The sequence below is a fragment of the Molothrus aeneus genome, chromosome 16 (genome assembly GCF_037042795.1).
Source record: "Molothrus aeneus isolate 106 chromosome 16, BPBGC_Maene_1.0, whole genome shotgun sequence".
NCBI lineage: Eukaryota > Metazoa > Chordata > Aves > Passeriformes > Icteridae > Molothrus > Molothrus aeneus.
The window spans coordinates 2893573-2915380 of record NC_089661.1 but is presented as its reverse complement, the minus strand read 5'-3'; the positions used below and the strand labels follow the sequence as shown (position 1 = coordinate 2915380).

The window sequence follows — 21808 nt, the reverse complement described above, 5'->3', positions numbered from 1 at the left end:
CCCAGGGCCGTGTCCAGGCAGGCTTTGGGATGGCCCAAACACGGAGAGCCCAGGGCTGCCCTGCGCGGCTGCTCCGGGGCTCTGCTCCCTCCATGGGTTCTTCCTCACAGGATAAGGGGATATTCTGAGCGGGAAGGGACCCTCAGGATCATCCAGGGCAGCCCCTGACTCTGCACAGACCCCCCAGCAACCCCACCCTGCGCCTGAGCATTGTCCAAGCTCTCCTGGAGCTCTGGCAGCCTCGGGGCTGTGCCCATTCCCTGGGGAGCCTGGGCAGTGCCAGCACCCTCTGGGGATGAACCTTTCCCAAAATCCAGCCTGGCGCGGCTCCAGCCGTGCCCCCGAGTCCATTGGGGTGGAATTCCAGCGGTTCCGTCCCTGTTCGAGCCCCACCGAGGCCGCCCCGGGACTGCCCTCAGCGCTGGCCGGGGCGAAACGCGGGCGCGGCGCGGCCCCTCCCGGCCACCGTCGCGCTCCGTCCGCCCCAGCCAACGGAAGCGGAAGCGGCGGCGGGGCCGGGGACGCAGGCCCGGGGGCGCGCGGCCGGGGCGATGCCGCTGCACCGCTTCCCGCCGCGGCTCTGGGCCGCCATGCGGATGCGGGAGGGCATCTGCGCCCGCCTGCCGCAGCACTACCTGGCCTCGCTGCAGGACGACACGCCGCCCACCCCGGTGCACTGGGAGCCGCACGGCCTGCGCTACCGGCGGAACCCGCGCACCGGGCAGCGCGAGCGCGTGCAGGACGTGCCCGTGCCCGTGTACTTCCCGCCCGCCGCCAACGAGGGGCTCTGGGGCGGCGAGGGATGGGTGCGCGGCTTCCGCTACGCGCGCAACGACAAGGTGAGCGCTGCGCCCTTCGCCGGGCCGGGCCGGGCCGGTGTCACCGGGGCCTCCCCCGGGGCAGCCCCTGACGGCCGGGCCGTGCCCAGCTCTCCACCAGGCTGCCCAAGACGTGGAAGCCGCAGCTGTTCAAGCGTCAGTTCTACAGCGAGATCCTGGACGCCACGCTGACCATCACCGTCACCATGCGCACGCTCGACCTCATCGACGCCGCCTTCGGCTTCGACTTCTACATCCTCAAGGTACCGATTTGTACATCCTCAAGGTACCGATTTCTATATCCTCCCGGGCTGTGCCCACAGTGCCCTCAGCCTCGGCTGGCAGGCACGGAGTCCTGGAATTGGGCACAGACAATCACAGGTTGGAACAGACTCCCAGGGATCATCCAGAGCAGCCCCCGGCTCTGCACAGACCCCCCAACACTCCCACCCTGTGCCTGGGCATTGTCCAAGCTCTCCTGGAGCTCTGGCAGCCTCGGGGCTGTGCCCATTCCCTGGGGAGCCTGGGCAGTGCCAGCACCCTCTGGGGATGAACCTTTCCCAAAATCCAGCCTGACCTGCCCTGGCCCAGCTCCAGCCATTCCCTGTCCCTGTCCCAGAGATCAGAGCTGCCCTGGGGAGGAGCTGCAGCCCCCCTGAGCTCTGCCCTCAGTGTCCTCCTCTCCTCCAGGCTGAACAACTGCTGCTGTTAATGCTCTAGCACAGCTCTAATGCTCCCAGCCTTTAATTCTCTCTTGACTGCAGCCCTTGATACAAAAACTCAGAGCTGTGATCAAATTGTCCGAACAAATCCAACAGATCTTTCCCCACGTGTGTCCTGGGAGCCTGTGCTGGCTGTGGGTGAGCTGGCAGTGCTGGCAGTGTGCTGGGCACTGCTGTGCCCCCTGGCTGGTCCCTAACCCTGTGGGAGCCCAGGGCACAGGGTGTTGGGGTTCCTGTTGCCAATTCCCCGACTTCTGGGACTCTGGCTGGGCCCTCCCAGGGGGCTCCCCTGTTTGGGAGACCCTCTTGGAGTGGTTTCGTGTCAGGAAAGAGAGATGCACTGGATCTTTCTGGTCTTCAGGTTCTTGTTTATTATTATCTTATCTAGAGTTATCTATCTTATCCAGAGTTTTGCATGCTGTCCACACCAGGCTCAGCACACTGGAAAAGCACCACAAAAATGGCCAACAATCTCCTGTTACAAAGTCTTTTAAAGCTAAGCTATCCAATTAAGAACTGACATCTAGGTTATTTTCCCTTTTAACCCAATAACTGATCCCAAAGAGCCCCCAATGCAGACTTTTCCATCCAATTACAAAATGCCACCCAAACCCATGAAGAAGAAGGAAGAAGGATGAAGAAGAAACCCAGGATGACACCTTGTGCCCTCCATCTTGCTTCCATCCACAACATACTAAAAAATCCCAAAACCTCAATTTCCCACCTAAGTGATACACCTACACTACTCTCTACAATTTACTTCACACCTTAGTGGATTCTGGTCTATTCTGGAGTCTAGGAAACTTTCTCCCTGAATGAGGGTCAAAGTCAGTGCTCCCCTGGGGGTCAGGGCACCCCAGAGCAGACAGGGAAATATTCCCTGTGCCCTGAGTTTCCACAACAGGGAATATTTTTCTGTCTGCTCTGAGGGGCTCTGACCCCCAGAGAAACACTTTAACCTTTGTCCATGGAGAGGGCTTGCAAGACTTTGAGATAGAGTGGAGTCTGCCAAAGTGTGAAAGAGATAATAGACAGTAGTATAGTTTGTCACTGGGTGAGAAATTTAGCTTTTGAGATTTTTAGTATAGATGTAGACCAAAGCAAAATGGAAGATCTTGAGCATTGTCTCTGTCTTCTTCTTCTTTATCTACTCAATTTTCCACAGTGTTAGTAGCACAAAAATAATTAGGTGAGTGTGAAAAACGCCAATCACTTGTTTTTAAAATTTTAAAAGTTTAATAGTAATAAAATGGTTATAAAAATAATAATATAATTAGAGTAATAAAAATGTGGACAATTTGGATTAGGACAATATGAGACAATAAAAACAAAGAGTTACAGACGTCCAGGTACCTTTTCCTGGGCAGAAAAGAAGCAAAAGAAGCCTGAAAAAGGGTCCACATTAACAGGGGATTAACCCTTAAAAACAACAGCCTGTTGCCTATTCATACACCTCATCCATGATGCATAAATTCCATTCAAATACAGGATTCTGTCTGGTCATCATCAACTTCTTCCTCTGAATCCTGACTGTATCTTCAGGGCTGAGCAAGGCAGGAAGAAGTTCATTTCTTCTGATAAGAGGGCAATAAATTCTCTTTCTCTGAAAGATTCAGGTGTCCTGTGGCTGCTATCTCACTGCAAATCCTTTCTTTAAAAAAGTATCTTACATAGCATAGTCTCTATTTTAACATTGTTATAACCTAAAACTATATTTAACACTACTTAAGAAAATTAATACAGCCTAACTTTCTAACAGAACACATATAATATTCATTTTAATATTTGCAAAAAGCCAATCATGAAATCCACATTTTTCACAGCGAGGAAAGCCACAATGCAAAAGTTACATAAACAGGCAAGAGATGAGTTGTTAGTAGAAAAGTAAAAATGAAGTGCCTTTTAAGAGTTAATTAGATGAAACAACTTTAAAAGACCTTGAAGCTGTACATCTTATAACCACTTTGCAGTGCTTTCCCTGTGTGCTGAATCTGGTACAGACAGCGTGCCAAAGCTTTAGATAAGATTATAAAAAACAACAAGCTGAAGACCAACAAAGTCCTGTGTACCATCAAACTGTTACAAGAGGGTTTCCCCCCAAGCAGAGGGGCAAACACCTGTGTAACACCTTTGCAGACTCCCAGAGCTGACATGTGCTCCAAGCTGGGCATGGACCTGAAGAGGACGATGCTGCTGCGCCTGGCCCGGCGGGACCCCGCGCTGCACCCGCACGACCCAGCCCGCAGAGAGGCCATCTATGACAAGTACAAGGTGGGCTCAGCTCCTGGGCGTGCATTCCTCTCGTGCTTCTGGCCAAGAGACACGGGGAAATGTCAAAAATAAATTTGTAAAAACTAAATTTTTAAAAAATTCTCAAAGCCTAAGAAAAATCTCACATAATATACATCTATATATAAACCTTAAGAGAAGTGTGGTGGTGTGAGGTCCCCACGACCAGGTGAGAGATGAGAATTTGACTCCATGTCCTCAGAAGGCTGATATATTATTATATTATATTATATCATATCATATCATATTATATCATATCATATATCATATATATTATGCTATACTAAAACTATACTAAAGAAAGAGAAAGGATGCATCAGAAGATTTAACAAGAATGAATAAAAAAAACCCGTGACTGACTCCTCAGAGTCTGACACAGCTGGCTGTGATTGGTCATTAATTAAAAACAATTCACGTGTTTGGATAAACAATCTCCAGACCCACATTCCAGAGCAGCAAAACATGGAGAAGCTGAGGCTTCTCATCTTCCCAGGAGAAGAAATCCTGGTGAAGGGATTTTTCAGAAAATATCACAGTGACAAGATAAGAGACATGAGCTTAAAAATACCATAGAATAAGAAACATTGTTAAGAGAAATAGAACTAAAAACAAGTTTCAAAAGATAGCCTTACAAATAAAAATATACTAAATTTCTAAATACTTTAGAAAAATATAACTATGAAAAATACATTATAAGACCCACAAAGAGTAATTTTAAATAATTAGCTTTAAAGCATTTACAATATAATGTAACAAAAACCGATAAACAAAAAACCACTCAATAATTATGATATTTATAATAATAGTATTTATAATCATATTGTTTATAATATATAATATATTATATAATATACAATACCACCTAAACCTGTGAAGAAGAAGGACTATCTTCTGTTCTAAAACTTCTATCTGGTTTTATATATATTACTATAATCTAAAACTTTAAACTCTTAAGTTCTGTACTATGTGATATTATGCACTTCTATTTAAAATACACACTTATAATTTTGGTTCTGTCATTAAATTTTGGAAGTTCTCTCCATGGCCTCAGGTCAAATGCAGTATTCTCTTGGGGTCAGTGCCTGTGAGCACAGAAAGTCTGAAATTCTCAGTAACCAGGGTTCCAACACTGGGCACAGAGAGGATTTGGATCTTGGTCACCTGCAGAGACTGTGCTACCTTCTCCTCCTTTTATCACAGGAATTTGTGATCCCAGAGGAAGAAGCTGAATGGGTTGGCTTGAGTTTGGAAGAAGCCATAGAAAAACAGAGGCTCCTGGAAAAAAAGGTGATTTCCTGAGGCAGTGCTCAGCACTGAGGTGTTGTGGCTGCACATGCAGCTTCTCCATAGGCTCCAGGACACACTGATGGCAGGCAGTGTGAGGAGGGAAGGGAAAAGAGAGGGAAGGGAAGGGAAGGGAAGGGAAGGGAAGGGAAGGGAAGGGAAGGGAAGGGAAGGGAAGGGAAGGGAAGGGAAGGGAAGGGAAGGGAAGGGAAGGGAAGGGAAGGGAAGGGAAGGGAAGGGAAGGGAGAGAGAGAGAGAGAGAGAAAGAAAAAGAGAGTGAAAGAAAGAGTGAAAGAGAGAGAGTGAAAGAAAGAGTGAAAGAGAGAGAGAGAGTGAAAGAAGGAGAGAGAGTGAAAGAAAGGGAGGGAGGGAGGGAGGGAGGGAGGGAGGGAGGAAGGAAGGAAGGAAGGAAGGAAGGAAGGAAGGAAGGAAGGAAGGAAGGAAGGAAGGAAGGAAGGAAGGAAGGAAGGAAGGAAGGAAGGAAGGAAGGAAGGAAGGAAGGAAGGAAGGAAGGAAGGAAGGAAGGAAGGAAGGAAGGAAGGAAGGAAGGAAGGAAGGAAGGAAGGAAGGAAGGAAGGAAGGAAGGAAGGAAGGAAGGAAGGAAGGAAGGAAGGAAGGAAGGAAGGAAGGAAGGAAGGAAGGAAGGAAGGAAGGCTGAGCAGCAGCTGTGGCACAGCAGGTTGCTTTGTTCAGCCCCTGAATAAAACCCTGTCACATCTTCCCCTTGCTGCTGCTCAGGTTCACTCCTTTCACATGATTTATTCTCTGCTTTGTTGCAGGACCCTGTTCCCCTCTTCAAGGTGTATGCTGAGGAGCTTGTCAGCCAGCTGAGAGAGCAGCAGGCAGTACAGAAGCAGTAGAAGGAAGAAACCTTGGCAGCAAAACCCCTGCTGCAGAGAAAGCAGTGGGGTTCAGGGGCTCTGCTGCCTGAACCAGGCTGCTGGGGAAGGGGCCATGTGAAAACCACATTGCTGAAGTGCCATGAGAGCCTAAATTCACTGAGGACCTGCTCCTGTGGGCTGAGGAAAGAGTTTCTGTGCTGTGGCTCTGAGAGTCCTTGTCAGACTGACTCAGCTTGGATCTTGTGCCTGTACCAGCAGTTGGCTGCTGTTGAGAGCTGATCTGTGATACAAAATACACATTTTGGTATCAGTAGCAGTAAACTTCTCTCTGATACTTGTTTTATCAGTGTGTTGTAGCAGGGGATGTGAGACACAATGTAACTTAGATCAATCCCCAGCTTCATCCACCTGAGGTGGTTGTGCCCCAAAAGTGTGACCCCAAACCCCTCAGCTGAACTCCCCAGCACAGCTCATTAACCCCTGGGTTACAGCCCTGTTTCTATTGTAAGTTGGTGACTTTTAAATCTTATTTTGTAAAGATGTGGCTGAAGTGGGTGTTGAAGTTTTTGCTGCTGTCTGGCAACAAGGGACTGCAAAGTACTTGCCATAATTACAGGCTGATGAGCAGCACTGGGAGTCCCTGGTGTTGTCTGGAAGCTTTGTGGTGGTGCAGTGAGTTTCTGGGTGGATCAAAATCAGCCTCTGCCCTTTTCCCCTCAGTTCTGAGGTGAGGGGCAAGCACAGAGCCTGCAGGCTGAACCTTGTGTGGCTCATCTCTGTGGAAGAGACTTTGCCCTCCCCCTCTCTGGCACATCAGGGCAAGTGCACTGCCTTGGTTTGTGATAAGGACTGCTAAGAGAGAAACTGGCCTTGTAGAGCAGAGTGTGGCTCTGCCCTCTGTGCTGGAATGGAGCAGGACCCCAGAGGAGAGATTAGCAGTGCCTGCAAGGTTTGGGGATGGTGCAGAAGCAGCCTCTGGGTGAGCACAGAGCCTTGGCAGGGCAGTGCTGGGGCTTGGCTGAGGGAGGTGCTAGACTTGAATGGGATCTGAACAACAACATTTCATGAAAACCAGACTTCTCTGCTGCTCTTCAGGACAGAGAAGGGGCTGGAGTCCCCATAAGGGTATTTGAGCCTGCAGAGGAGCCTGGCACAGGCTGGTAGGGCTGGCTGGGGCTGCCAGGCAGGGCTGTGCTGTTCTTGCAGGGGCACAGGGGGAACAGGCTGGGTGGCAGAAGCTGGGATGTTTCCAGCCTGCCTGTATGTTCCATCCCCAGCAAGTCCAGGTTCTCAAGAGCAAACTGGCACAGAAGGTCATATTTGCCTAATTAATGACAGTGCAGCTAGGCCAGCACAATGACATTTGGTTATCTTCTCTCTCTGCTGCAACTGAGCTGAGTGGGAAGCTGCTGCCCAGCTCCTCGGGGACCCTGACACTCTGCCCTCGTTAGAGATAATTAGCTGGGACAAGCTCCTTGTGTGACAGCTCTGCTCGTCATTAGGGCCAGCTCAGCTCATGCATTTTAATGCAGCTCCCAGCAAAGCTCCAGCCATGCCTCTGTCCTGGCCCTGCTCTGGAACATGCCCAGCCCCTGAGCTCCTGGGCACTGAGGAGCTGCTGGAAGTGGCTGAGGGGACAATGAGCAGCTGCTGCTCTGTCCTAGGGGTGGGAGGTTCTGGTTCTGTGGAGCTGTGGCTCTGCTTGTGTGTCCTCCATGGCTGGACCCTGACTGAGCTCCAGAGCTGCTCACGGGACATCTGCAGGATCTGCTGCCTCAGGAGGGCTCCGTGGGTGACAAGGGGCCGCAGGAGCTTTTGGGGAGAGCTCCTGTCCTGCTGGGGGTGAGGGTTCTCAGGGGGGCACTGCATGAGCACAGCATGTTGCCAGACAGCAGCAAAGACTTCAACTACATTTTTACAAAATAAGATGTAGAGGTCAGCAACTTAGAACACAAACAGGGCTGTACCCCCAGGGTTAGTGAGCTGTGCTGGGGAGCTCAGCCCCACCTGCTGAGGGGTTTGGGTCACACTTTTGGGGCACAACCATCTGGGGTGGATGAAGGCTCTGCTTGGTGGGTGACATGGGGTACCAGGAGCTTTTGGGGAGAGCTCCTGTCCTGCTGGGGGTGAGGGTTCTAAGGGGGGCACTGCATGAGCACAGCTGGAGCTGCAGGAGGTTCTCTGGGGGGATCTATTTGGGATATGGTGAATCCTGATTTTCTGCCATCCTGCCTTTGTGGAGAAACCTTCCCCTTGCTCCTTTCCTTGCACCCATGTTGGATGTGGCCCAAAGATGTACTCTCATGGATTACTCTGCTGCCTTTAGGGAAGCTGCAGTCTGGGGACCAGGGGTGCTGCAGCCTCAGGGGAAGCACAGCTGGAGCACACAGGGCTGCTGGGCACAGCAGCAAATGTCTCAAGGTGGGGAGGCAACTCCTGTGCAGCATTTGGGGCAGTTTGGGCTACAAACCCCACAGCCAGGTGGCCTTGAGGAGGTAGAGGAACAGCTCAGGGCTCTGTGTTATTAGTTCTGTCCTGATTTTGCAGCCGGAGAGTTTGGAGCTGCTTGAGGGATGGTTTCCCCTGTTTGGGTGGGCTCAGATAATGTTTCCCCTGCTGCCCTGACAGGGGGGGTCAGAGGAGCTGATAGTTTGCCATGACCACATGTTCCTAGGAAGCCACAGATGCCACAAACCCAGGGTGCAATAGGGTGCTGTCAGCTTGAAGTTGAAAATCCACCCCTGCACAGAGGAAGGGCCTGGCTGCCCAGCCCTGCTCAGACCCGAGCACTGCCTCAGCCTTCTGCAAAGGTCACCAGGCTCTGCTGCTGGCCCAGAGCCAGACCCAAACAGGTGGAACATGGGGAGGATCCAACACCAGGCTGGCAAGGATGTGACAGCCCCCAACAAACTGCCTGAGAGCCCTGCCAGGGTCACCTTGGATCTGGCAGAGTTAGACCAGGCTGGAATAGCAGTGCTTGGAGAGGGGAATGGTGAAAAATGATCTCATCAAGACAGCAGTGAAAGGATGATGGATGAGAGGCTGGGAGAGGCACGTGTGCTGTGTCAGCCACCAGCACTGGGAAGTGGGACATCAATCCAGGACTGAGGGATTCCTGTTTCATTCATTCCTCAGGTATCAAAAACATGCCACTCTCTTTAATAGTCCCAACAAGCCACAAATATGAAAGTGACCCTTGGAATATGAAATTTGGGCCCATGTTTCAGTTGTGAAGGAGCAATCACCCCCAAACCCAACACTGCAAAGTCATAAAGCAGAGAAAAAGGTTAATTGGGAAAAAAACATCCAAGCAGGAGAGGCCTTGGGTGGGATGACTGGGCTAATCCTGCTCTTTGGGACTTGGTGGTTCTGAATTCTGGTGTTTGCTGGTATCTTGAAGCAATGTTTGGATTTTGCCTGTCTCACTTGTTATTCCCAGCAAGTCACAGTCACTGATCAAAAAACCAGCTTGAGATTAAGGCTCTGCTTCTCAACAAACATTTTCTTACCTGTTTACCTTCATGAATTAAACAGATTTTCCTTGTAAGTTCCCAACAAGCCCCTTTGTATTCAAACAAAAGGGATATCTGGGGAGCAATAGCACAAGCAGTATGTCCTTTCCTGTGGTCTCAGAGGTGAGCTGCCTTTCCCTCCTGGCTTGGAGGCTCTTGGTTTGGAATCACTGTTGCAAAGGGGTGTGAATCAGCCCAAACTTGGTGTCAGCACAGCTCAAAATGGAGCCTGAAATAATCCCCCATCCTATGGCATTAATCAAAGAGACATGAGATTTAGAAACTCACTTGGACAATTCCAGCAAACCCTTTCAAGTATCACTGCAGTGTTTGTTTTCAGATCCACAGGACTCAATTCCTTCCAGACAGCTGGTCTGGGATGCTCAGGCTGTTGGAGGTGGAAGTATGGGCTGTGCTTACCCCCCACAGCTTTGCTCTCTCCCTGGAATTTGCTCTGGGGATCAGGAAATGGTAGCAAATATCCTGATGGATATTTACCACATGAGTGACAAACCATTCTGGATTTTGGGGATCAAGATGGAGCTGGGCTCATTGCAGGGGGAAGAACAGGAGCCCATGGGTAGTGAGAAACACTGGCTGGATTTGAGAAAAAACTTCCACAGGAGGGTGGTGCAGTCTGGGACAGGCTCTGGAGAGGTGGAGGTTTTCAGGACAGGGTGAGGCCCTGGAGCCCTGCTTGGAGCAGGAGCCTGGGCTGAGACCTCCAGAGGTCCTCCCAAGCTCACTGTTCTGTGCTGCAGCTCCTCCCTGCAAAGCAGCCAGAGAGGAGAGGATGAGTCTGAGGAAGAGCAGCTCCCAGGTGCTGGCTGGAGGGAAGGGAGTCCAGTAGCTCTGCTCCCTCCCTCCTCTGGGGCATGGACAGTCACCCTCCTGCCTGAGCTCCTCCTGCTGCCACGTGCTGTGCTCTGTCTTCTCCCATCCTCCCAAGGAATTGCTGGTGTGCCAAAGCATCACCTCCAGGAGAGGTGGCTGCAGGCAGGGATGGCAGCACAGAGTCACTGGCCACGTGCTGGATCACCTGGAGCCCAGGGAAGTGGAGCAGCCACCAACCTGGCTCTGTGTGAGCATCCCTGGGGCTGGGAGCCTCGGGTGCTGCTGCCTGTGGCCAGCAGAAGGTCCTGGTGGCTCTCCAGGAGTGACCACTGGCTTTTCCAGCCCTGCTGGTTCCTGACACGCTGTTTGTCCTGCCCAGCTGCCCCAGCCCTGCAGGGGACGAGGCATGGCCAGTGTGTCAGGGCACGGTGGTGGCCTGGTGGTGGCAGGGCTCTGGGGGGACTCTCCCTGGGGTGACACCAGCCTGCAGCCAGGCAGGGTCTGATTGAGCCTGAGCAGAGGGAGGGACAGGAACACTGGGGCTTAGTTGTTACAGTAAGGAGTCATGAGAAAGAAAAAGAAAAAACAAGAAAAAAAAAAAAAAAAAAAAAAACAACAAGCCGAAAAAAATCTCCATATGCCACACTGCACATGGGAGATGGGCACACAGAACAGGGGCAGTTCCCTCCATTCCCCTCTCCTGGCACACTCCAGGGGCTCAGGCTGGGCTCCTTGGCTGCAGGAGGAAGAGCTGAGGGGGGTGGCCATGGCAGCTCTAGGCTGGCCACAGAGGCCTTTGCCTGGCTGGACTCTGCTGCTCTGAGCATCCCTTGCACACATTTCCAGGCAGCCATTGCCATGGTAACATGGAAATGGTGCTGGCTCAGGCCAGCCAGAGCACTCAAACACAGAAAATGGCATTTCTGAGGTGGGCTCTGCTCACAGGGCCTCTGGGTACCCAGGGATGTGGCTGCTCTGAGCAGGTCCTTGTGCCCTGGTGGCCCCAGGGATGTGTCCCCCAAGAAGCAGAGGTGGAATGAGGTGGAGGAAGCAAACAGGATGGGACATGTTAGGGAAAAGGGAGCAGGGGGAAGGGGATTTCTCTGCCAGTGCTCCAGGCATGGATGGGGCCAGGATTGTTGTGCTTCAGCCAGGTATTTATTCCCATGGAGACTGCTCACACATTCCAAGGCATTTTAATTTCCTTGACAGCCCTTTAAATTCCTTGACAGCCCCCTCCTGCATGTGTTGTGAGACCCAGGTGGACTTTCCCAGGTGAGTCTCACCTGCCCACTGGATGTGAGGTGACTCTGCCCCCACAGCCCATAACTGTCTATGGCTGCTCATTTTATTCCTTACGGTGCTGTCCCTTGACTTTGGAGGCTGCTGGAGGACCTGAGCTTGTTAAATCATTCCCCCTAAAAGTCATGTATGGATTTGGAAGGTTTCAAGGGGTGGAAAGTCTTTACTCCTAGCTTTAAGCTGCCTTGCTCCACCTCTGGGAATGGAACCTTGTCATGCTCTGCTCCCTGTGCAGAATTTTGCCATCCATGGGATTTTCTCCTCTTTCTCACACTTTATCCTCTCAGTCTATTGAGCTTCAAGTCTTGCTGCAAGGCTTTTCCTCCAGAAGTCATTAGCTGTGGCTCTTTCTTTTCACAGCAGTTCTCTACCACTGTTTTAAAGTGTGGAACATGTGTGCCAGCACCAAAAATGGAGGGAAATCTCCTTGGATGCAGGGGATGTGCAGAGTTGAAATCTCCTTGGTCCTGGGATGTGCAGAGTTGAAAGTACTGTGAAAATCACTCATACCCAGACCCACTTGTCCTGCTGAGCTCCCTTCTCTTCTTTGAATGCTGTGTCACCTTTTATTGGGTTGGTTTTTTTCCTGTCTTCTGCATGATATGCTGAAGAACAAGGTGAATTAAGGCCTTTGTAAGGCTCTGGGAAAGATACTTAGTTGGAAGTGTAGGAGCATCGGGGGGTAGGATGGTGGGGATGGACGGAGACAGAGATCTCTGCAGCCAGGTCATGGAACTTGGGGTTCATTGCAAAGGGCCTGGGGGCAGGGCCCTGCTGGGAGCTGCAGCCACAGCTCAGAGCAGGACTAAGAGAGGAGAGAGGGGGAGAGAGGATGAGAGGGTGAGAGAGTGAGAGGGTAAGAGCGTAAGGGAGTAAAAAAGGTAAAAGAGTAAAAGGGTAAGAGCATGAGGTTCCCATTCCAATACAATAAATCTTCTTCTGTGTTGAATATTCTGATTCTCACTAACCAGTCTAGTACAATATACAAATCTTATTGCATTTACATACAGCCTATTACATTACCATACTGTATTACATTTTAAACCCTAAAAAACTCCTCTTTGGGCCTCCTCTACCAAGCTGTAGGGTCTGCTCTGACCCTTAGAGCTGTCTGCAAGCAGAGGGTGTTGTTCCATCAAAAGGGGATCACCTTCAGCTGGCCATGCCATTGTTTTCCAGTTGTTCAGTAATTAAGGTATCTCAAAGCTTGCTTTCATTTCAATCTTGCTTATAGTTTCTATATTCTCAAAATCTTTTGCCAGACAATCATATTTATAAGGCTTTCCTGTTTCACCTTCCCCAACAGGAGGGGCTTGTGGAGCCCCTCAGCAGTGGGGGCTCCAAGGCAGCGGCTCCTGTGTGGGGGGAGCAGCAGGTCCTGGGGGCAGGAGGGGCTGGAAGGTGAGGGCACCCTGGCAAGGCAGCTGGCAGTGGCTGCGTGTGGCTGAAGCCGTGATGGCCGTGGCCAAACCCGCGGGCTCGGAGCTGCGAGCCGGGAGTTGCCATGGGAACGGGAGCGGCCGGAGGATGCTCGGAGGATGCTCGGAGGGCAGCGCGGGCTCTGCGCCACGGCCCGAGCGCCGCTGGGAGCTGCCCCTGCTGGGGACCTGCAGCTACCCGGGAGTCCCAACTCGTGCTCAGGGCACAGGGAGCGATCCCCACCCTGATAAACCCCGGAGCACTTCAGAGAGACGCTGCCTTTAATAGACAGAGAAAGCGCAAGCAGGAGAGCAGCCCCAGGCAGGACCGGGAACAGACCCCGAGCTGTGCCGAGTCCCATCCCCGAGTCCCAAACCTGCCCCCCGTGCCCAGCAGAGCTCGGAGCAGCCATCCCTGCCCCAGAGCACGGCTGGGGCTGGGACACCGTCCTTGCTGTGGCCCCACTCGCTGCCCTGGGGGATGCAGTGCTCGGCTGGAATGTTTGAGCTGAGCCTTCCCGGCCACCCTGAGCCGGCTGCTGATGAGCGTGGGCGGGGAGAGCCCACCCTTGGTACCTCCCTTTGCTTGCCCTGGCCCCAGGTGGGCTCTTTGCCCAGCACTGGGACCAGCACTGTCAGCAGCAGCTGCTCCAGGCACCAGCCAGCCCCTTCTCCTCCACTTCTCTGGAAGCCTTTGGTGACCACATTGTCACCAGCCCTCTGCACACCCATGGGAGCTTTACTGTGGGCATCATTCACTGCTGCTGCTCCTCCAGGAGACAGGCTTCCCTTTACAATCACCCCAGTTTCCCAGATGGAGGGTATTTACTCTGGTGCCCACAAACCCCATTTCCAGGAGTGTTTCTGCCAACTCACTGGTACTGCTGTCGGGGTCAGTGACCTGTCCTTTCCAGGCTCTCCCTGTGATGTGTGAAAAAGAAATTTATTATCACATGTGGCAGGCTCCAGACAACTCTTTCTGGCAGTGGGTAGGTAGGATCTGTCTGAGGATCAGCTGCTCTCCCCCAGTTCCTTCAGAAGCCCTGACACACCTGCAGCTCCACAGCTCCTTTCTGCTCTCTTCTCAGCTGGGTTCGTTGACATCTGTGGTCACCTTTGTCTCCTCTCTGCTCCCCAGGGTGGGAATGCCCAGTTCTCCCAACAAAATAATGAACTTGGGCAGAGTCTCCTCGTGCTCCTCCTGCAGCTGCCCTGAAGGATTCCACTCTCTGGATTGCTTTGAGGAGGAAAAGGGAAGATGACCTCGGCTTCCTTTCCCTCAAGTCCACGCTTTCATCTCTTGCCTTGTTGTCCATTTTTTCCAGATCTCTTCAGTCTTTAGGTTCTCCCTAAGACCCCTTTTTCCCCCACTTTCCTGGAACTGCTGTTTGGTGCCAGTAATGACCCACAGAAGCACATTGCAGGTCTCATGCTGGTTCCAGCCAGCAGGGCTGGGCTGGGCTGTTTGCTGTTCTCTGGCTGCCACATCCATCCCTGGACCATGAGGGTGGAGCCAGGACCACATTCCCGCCTGCAGGACCTGCTCAGCCATGAGCATGAGCCCATGCCCACATCACAGGACTGCTGTCCAGCCCTGTGCTCTGTCCATCATGGTCAACACCCTCCAGAGGAGTGGGAGGCTCTGGGCCTCGCAGACCTGGCTCGGAGCAGCTCAGCAGGAAGGCAGGAAGCATCCAGGGATGAGCATGGCCAAAGGTAGCACCTCCTCATTCCAGCCAGCACCACAAGGCCAGGAAAAGGGATGGCTGATCCAGGCAGTGCCAGTTCCCTGTCAGAAAACACCAGTGCTATGAGCAGGAATCACGATGGCAGCAGTGGGGAAGGGGGGAAGAGGTCATGGAGGACATCTTGGCCCCATCCTGGCTCTTGGGATGAACCAGTGTGTAATCCCCATGGGAAACAGAAGAAACGGCTGATAGGGCATCGTGTGTCTGCAGCCAGCGAGCTCCTTGAGGAGGAGGATGATGAGGGTTGATGGTGATGAGCCGTGATGGTGCAGGAAAGCCTTGGCACTGAGGCATTGTGCAGCAGGAGCAATGGGAAAGGCTGGCCAAGGGAGGCACCACTTCCTGCAACAGCCTTCAAAGAGTTTCCCTAAGTGTTGCTGCTCTTCAGGGCTTCCTCCTCCAAGGGGAAAAAAAAAAAAGAAGGGAAAAAAGGAGATGAGGAAGAGCAATCTCTGGGTGCGGGATGAAAGCGGCCTGTCTTGACTATTTACCCAGCAATTATAAGTAAATCGGTGGTGCCTAACGGGGCCGGTTGCCATAGTGACGATGGGATGGAAGGACCAGCATTTGGTCCTGGCTGCAGCCAATCAGGCTGGGAAGCCCAAGCTGCAATATAAAGTAAAGATTCCCATCTTCCAGCCACGCACTTGCCAAGAAAGGGAAATAGGTTCAAGAGTCTGGGGAAAAAAAGTGCTGCGGCCGGCGGCAGGCAGGCAGGGCGGCTGCTCCCGTCATGGCGGACTGCGAACGCCCGGGCAGGTGAGAATCCAACTCTCCCCATCTCCCGCTCATTGTTCTCCCGCGCCGCGCTCCCCGCGCCGCCCCACCCCACCCACGCCGCCGCCCCGACCCCCTCGCCCCGGCACCCACAATGGAAGCCCCCTTCGGGTGGGAGACAAAGACAGGCGGGTGGAGAAAGGCTCCACCATTCTCCCCAAATTGCCATCGTAGGCCTTTCAAATCAAATTTCGCAAAGCAGCTTCATCAAAGGCCCCCGGCTGAGAGGCACGAGCCCCCATATTCCTGCCCCCCCGGCAGGTCTGGGGTGGTGCGGTGATCCCATACAAAGTCGGCACCGCTCCAGAAGTGTCTTTGCAAAAAAAAAAAAAAAAAAGAAAAAAGGAGGGAAAAAAAAGGGGGGGGATATGGAGATAAAAACGCAAGCGAGAAAGAACGGCGCCTAAATTGCTCATCGTCTCCCCATCTCATTACTGGCGACTTCTGAGGACGGATATTTCCAAAGGCTGCAATGAAAGACTTGTGAATGGAGCCCCCCCCGGATGAGATCAAAGCCCAAGGCTGGGACGCCAGGGTGTGCCGGAGGAGGGGGCGAGGGCCAGCGGCGCTGCAGGATGCTGGGGGGAGCCTTCCTCCCCTGCTGCCGCTGCCCTCCATGTTTCCCGGTGTCGCTGCCGCTGCTGCCTGACCCATCTTGCAATGGAGACCAGGGACAGTGGCCAGATCCCAACAGCTGGAACGGAGACGAGCAAACTCCATTGGCTCACAGTTCGACAACTCTCCCAAAATTCATGGTTAATAAAGGAGCTTATTCCGCCCGGGACCTCTCCAGACACCTCGAATTGCAGATGAGCGGGTGGCTTCCCCACCGCTGGAGCCCACTCCTTGGGTCTCATCTCTCCTCACACCGCAGCATCGCCAGCCTGGTGAGCCACCAGCAGAAGGGCCGAGGACAAAGGCAGGAGGACAGAAGTTGTGCCACTTTCTCTTCTTGCTGCCTCCCTTCAAACGCGGGCTGCTTTCTTCTGCTCAGAGATAAATTTGGCTGCGGGCGGCGTTCCCACCACCGGCACCACCGGCAGCCCCATCAGCGGCACCGAGAGCAAACTCACAGATGGTAAAATAAGAGAGTCGTGTAGGGTTCAAAGAGACCTTCAATGTCAATTGTTATATTATTAGGTAAACTCCAAGAAGAAAATCTTTTAATCCACTGTGGCTAATCCAGTCCACTTTTGTTGGCCAGGACATATTCAGCATCAACAAAAGGCTCTGGCCGACGGACACCAGCATACATAATGTATTGATAACTGCGGGAGCCGGCTCGGCGGCAGAAAGAGCCACTGCTCGGGCCAGCAGCAGGGGCCAGCAGGAGGATTTGCCCGACTTTCATCAGTTTTGTTTTCATTTCAAAGAACGCGGCTGATATTTGCACTGCGCTGCTTACCAGGGGAGCACAAAGAGGGCAGGGATGTTCCCAGCTCCGGCCAGCCCTGAAACCTCACCCAGATCCTGCCAGGACCTCAGTGGGACCCTCTCCCCTCAGTGCCTCCCCAGGGCAGCGGTGGCACAGAGGGCTGCAAGGCCAGGTTGGTTCCGGGCCTGGTTTTGGGGTGGTGGTTCCCGTGGGGAGTTGGCAGCTGGGATGGCTCCCCTTAAATTAGCCATGGCCTGGGATTTACACTGGGATGGTGCTGTTGCCCTGGGATGGGGGAATCACCTTCCTCTAAGGACATGGGATACAACTGATGTGGGAATAGAAGTGTCCATGCCGTGAAGAGCCGGCGCTGTGGGGAGGAGAAGTGGAGATCACACCTGGACTCGCCTTGTCTTCCCAACACAACACAGCAGAGACCAGAGCCAAGGAACCTGGAAAGGAAACAAAACCAGCAGCAGCAAAGGGCAGGTGGGACACGAGTGGGGACCACAGCCTGGCTGATGGGGGTGTTGGGGCAGGAGAAGGTGGGAGCTGGTGGGAATGAGCTGAGAGGGGTTGAGGTGGCAGCTGTGGGTGCTGCAGGTGAGCAGGGCACCCTGGCCACCCACCCCTCCCGGCACTGGGTATGGCCTGTGCTGAGCAATGGGCTCCCCTGGGGCAGCTCTGGGTGAGGGTCCACACCTGGCCCACGGCAGGGCAGGAGGGCCCACAGTGGTTGAAAACAGCTCTGAACTACATGGCTGGACAGGCATTGACAGGGCTTGCCCAGGGTTTTGTCCTCATGACAAGGGACAGCAGAGGAGTCCCTCTCCAGAGGGTGGGGGGCTCACTGCACCCCCAGATGCTCTCTGAGGTGGGCACAGGCATTCATCCACTGGGACAGTGCTTACAAGGCACTGACAGGCACAAGTGACCCAGGGAGGAAACAGCCTCACAGGGATTTGGTTGTTGTTGTGTCAAGCTGTTCTGTTCTTACTGCACTCACAGACACTGGGAATCCTCCAGAACTCCTCCAGCAGGGTTAAATGCCAGAAACTCCTGCAGGGAATGGATGCACAAGCAGTGATTAAGCTGAGAAAGCCGTGAGTCACCAGCCCTGGACAGACCATCCTGAGATCCACCAAGGCATCCAAGAGACAGGAGTCAGGGATGTGGGTGCCACCCTGAAGCAGAAGCTCTTTGGAAGGCTGAAGAGCAGTGGGGGCTCACTGAGCCTCGCTGCCCAGCCCAGACAGCTGCTCTGATCATCACCAAGGCATTCCCAAAACTCCCAACTGCTCCACATGGTCCATCCAGAGGTCTGCCCAGCACAGAAGCTGCCAGGCCACATTGACACATGAGGAGCACAAATCACCTGGGAGACAGAGGACAAGAATTCAGGCTGAATCATTCATTTCCATCAGGCAGAATTTTCATGGTAGGGGTCTCTGGGCAGCTGTTGAATGCAAGACTAAGATAAATGGGCTGAGCTAAAGATATTCAGCTTTGGAGACCTGAAAATACCTCTCTGTTGTGAAGAGGGAGACATGGACCTCCTGGGCACACACCTCTGCTGCATGTCCCACTGCAGACCAAAGCTCAGGTGGGCTGGGATAACTTCTGGCATTGACTGGTGTCTGGTGGGACATTGCCCTCAGGGTGGTCACCCAAGACCATGAGCACTCACCTCACAGCCCTGGAGAGTCACAGAAGTGTGGGAAGAGGAACCAAAGTCCTCTGTGACACATGTTCTCCATGACATGGCCTTGGCACACTAGGGAAGATGCTGCCAACAGGAAAAGTCTAAGTCCAAGGTCTGGAGATTCTGCAAGGTCTACAAGTCCAAGATTTGGAGTTGTACATCTGCTTCCAGATGTGTTTTCTCCTGTTTTGAGCCTCTGTAACTGTAAAGAATCAGGATGAAATACAATACAATCCAAAGGTTGGATTTGCTCACATTTGCCAGCTATGGGTTGTCTGGAGGCTGGTCACTGTGCCAGCCAGCATGTGTCCATGGAAGGACTTCTGACAGGAGGTGCACTGGTAAGAGAATGCCGGACAATCAAAGTGGGAATCTGTTCTCTGGGAGAACAGGACAATCAAAGTGGGAATCTGTTCTCTGGGAGAGCACCAGGAGAGCCCTGAGGTGAGATGGCCAAGGCAGCAGGGGTCTGGCTGCTGTGAGCTCCTGCTGTGGGGAAGAGGAGCTGCCCAGGCTGAGGGACACGAGGGGTGGGAGATGGTTGGACATGAGGTGCTTGGACACGACCTGGTTGGACACCAGGTGGTGTCTTCAGCCCTGCAGAGCAAGGGAGTGGCAGGAGCCTCCATGTCCTGATGGGGACAGGGGACAAAGGGCTGGGAAGCAGCTTCTGTGGAAGACAGCCCAAGGCTTGGCTTCTGGAGGAGATGGGGCACTCAGAGAGGCCTGGCCTGATGCTCACATCTCCAAGGAGCAGTTATAGTAATCTCTTCCCCAGGAAAGTGGGATGCTCATGATCACAATTCCACAACTCCCCCAGCTCCCAGGCATTCTGTCCTGGAGAGGACTTGGCTCTGCTGTGGTTCACCTGCCTGGCACAGGAAGGGGAGATTTTAGGAGAGAGGCAGCCAGGCAGAGTTGCCAAGTCATGAGCATGGGTGACAGGCCCAGAAATGCTGGAAGAAGGGGACAGGGAATCCCATGGCTGACATCCAGTGCCTGTTTGCCTTGGCTGTGGAGCAAGTCCTGGATCCCTCCAAATACAGAGATGCCCCACTTCTCTGAGCTTCCTCCCACAGTAAATGATTTTGTGAGCAATTTCTCCAGTTTTCTGTCAGGATAAGACTAACACTTTTCATATCTGTTCACCTCATGCTGGAAAGCCTCAAGAGGAGTCAATGCCAAGCCCTGGGCTGGGCTTGTGTTAGGGCAGTTAAAGCAGCAGAAGAGTTTGGAGACTCTCCCCTGAATGTGTGGACAAATGTCACCCCCAGCTCATCAGCCAGGACTGTTCCCTGCAGGAGGAAGCAGGTCAGCCCCAGGCACTGCTGGGCTGTGTCCAGCATTTTGGCTGGTCAGGACCTCAGCTGGTGTCCATCAGTGCTGAGCCTTTCCTGTTCCACCCACTCCCACCATGGAGGAGGAACGCCCCAGGGAAACCTCCAATGACCCTTGGGCAGGTCACTGGGGGTGGAGGGGCTCCAGGACCTGCTGGTGCTGAGCCCTGGCCACCTTCATTGGGTGTTGGTGACACACCAGGGGTCCCAGCTCAGCCATGAGGGGTGGCCCTTGCTGCAGAGGTGGCACAGGATGGTTGCTCCAAGGAAGGGCCACCTCAGAGGGAAGATAGCCAAGGAGAGCAGCCCCATCTGCAGCTGGGGATTTTCAAGGTGCTGCTGGCAAGCAGGAGGTTGGGAAAGGGGTGCTGGAGGCTGGAGTCTCTGTGTGGGTAGAGGGAGATCCCAGAGGCTCTGTGGCTATCCTACCAGCGAGCTGAAGGAGCAGAGCCTCCCAGAAGTTCCTGCCAGGACTGGGGGTCCCCCAGCTGGGGCTGGCCAGTCCCCCTGGCCTGGAATACGCATGGTCCTGCAGCACACACAGCGTGTTGTGCCACAGAAGGGCTCTGGCTGGCAGACTGTGACCTCCTGCCAGCACAGCTGTCCTGCCTGGCACAAACAGCCACCAGGAGCCCACGACTGGCAATTAGCTGCCAGTTGCAATTAGATTCTGGCTGCTGGGCTGCCTGGGCACCCAGAGCCAGCACTTCTCCAGGGTATGGGATCACTCAGAGGAGCGTTTGGGGCACCCACTGACCTGTCTGAGGAGCTCGAGGCTGAGAAAATCATTCTGCAGGAGAATTAAGGGGTGGAGATGCTGTGGGGCTTCCCTCAGCAGTGCCCAATGTGATCACAGGGTCCCTTTGCCCAGGGCTGGACCCTGCTGGGGTTTGGACCTCAGCAAACCAGCCACAACCTCGGCTGCTGTTGTCACTTCATGGGCTCAGAGCTCTCCTGGTGAAGGACAACGGTGAGTTGGGACCTAAACCGTACCTCAGGCACCGTGCAGAGGTAAAATTCTTTCTGGAGCTTGCCCTGGATGCATGAGCGTTTCCGAGATGTCCTCACAAGCCTCCCTGCACCCGGCAAAGCCGACCATAAAGCCGTGGGCCACTAGGTGGACTCACAACAAACCAGAATTGCGGGACAGAGCAATTCCCTGACCGTCTGCCTCAAAGCCGGGGAAAGCCTCGTCAAAGCAGAGGCACCGTCAGCGACAGTCATCCCAGGAGAGAACACAGAAACAGCGGCGTGTCCAACTGGCCACTGCCTGGCCGCCAGAGGTGGAAAATTAGCCAAAACATAGACACCAGGCCTTCCTTGTCTCAAAAATTTTGCCATCTCTAAGGGAGAGGTGACCCTCCAGGAGGAGTGAGCCAGGACCGTGGGGACCAGCTCTCCAAGCTGCTCTGCTGGTGGAGATCATGTCCAAAGGGTCACACTGGAAATCCTGGGGCTGCAGGACACACATCAAGGCACCACCAAGCACTGAGGGGCTCTTGCCAGCCAAGCTGGTGACCACAGTTAAGCCAGAAGATCTTGCCCAGCATTACAAATCAGGTCTGTGAGAGTGGAGCAGGCAATATTTCTGCACTGACCAGCCTTCCCTCACCTTCCAGCAGCCCAGGTCACAGTCACTGATGGCTGACTAAAGGAAATCCATCTTTCCCAACAGAATTAAGCAGGTTGAATTATCACAGGCTGCTCTGGGATAACCCTGCTGCAGGAACCAGCTGTTTCCATGGATCTGCTCCTCGTGTTCTTCCCATCCCATCCCATCCCATCCCATCCCATCCCATCCCATCCCATCCCATCCCATCCCATCCTACTGTGGGGACACTGGAGCAA

The 21808-nt window shown here is 53.4% G+C and overlaps 2 protein-coding genes across 2 annotated transcripts in view; both read left to right on the top strand.

The window, feature by feature from the left end:
• Positions 1-503: 503 nt before the first annotated feature.
• MRPL28 (mitochondrial ribosomal protein L28) lies at positions 504-6289 on the top strand. The gene is made up of 5 exons (XM_066560801.1): positions 504-839; positions 929-1081; positions 3677-3811; positions 5030-5116; positions 5893-6289. The coding sequence occupies exons 1-5, from the start codon at positions 552-554 to the stop codon at positions 5971-5973; spliced, it is 744 nt and encodes a 247-aa protein (XP_066416898.1). The 5' UTR covers positions 504-551; the 3' UTR covers positions 5974-6289.
• An 11039-nt stretch (positions 6290-17328) lies between these two features.
• Positions 17329-21808, top strand: part of AXIN1 (axin 1) — an 82974-nt gene continuing 78494 nt past the window's right edge. Inside the window, exon 1 of the mRNA XM_066561028.1 lies at positions 17329-17410. The gene's annotated coding sequence lies outside the window, so the exon portion shown is untranslated. The remainder of the gene's footprint in view (positions 17411-21808) is intronic.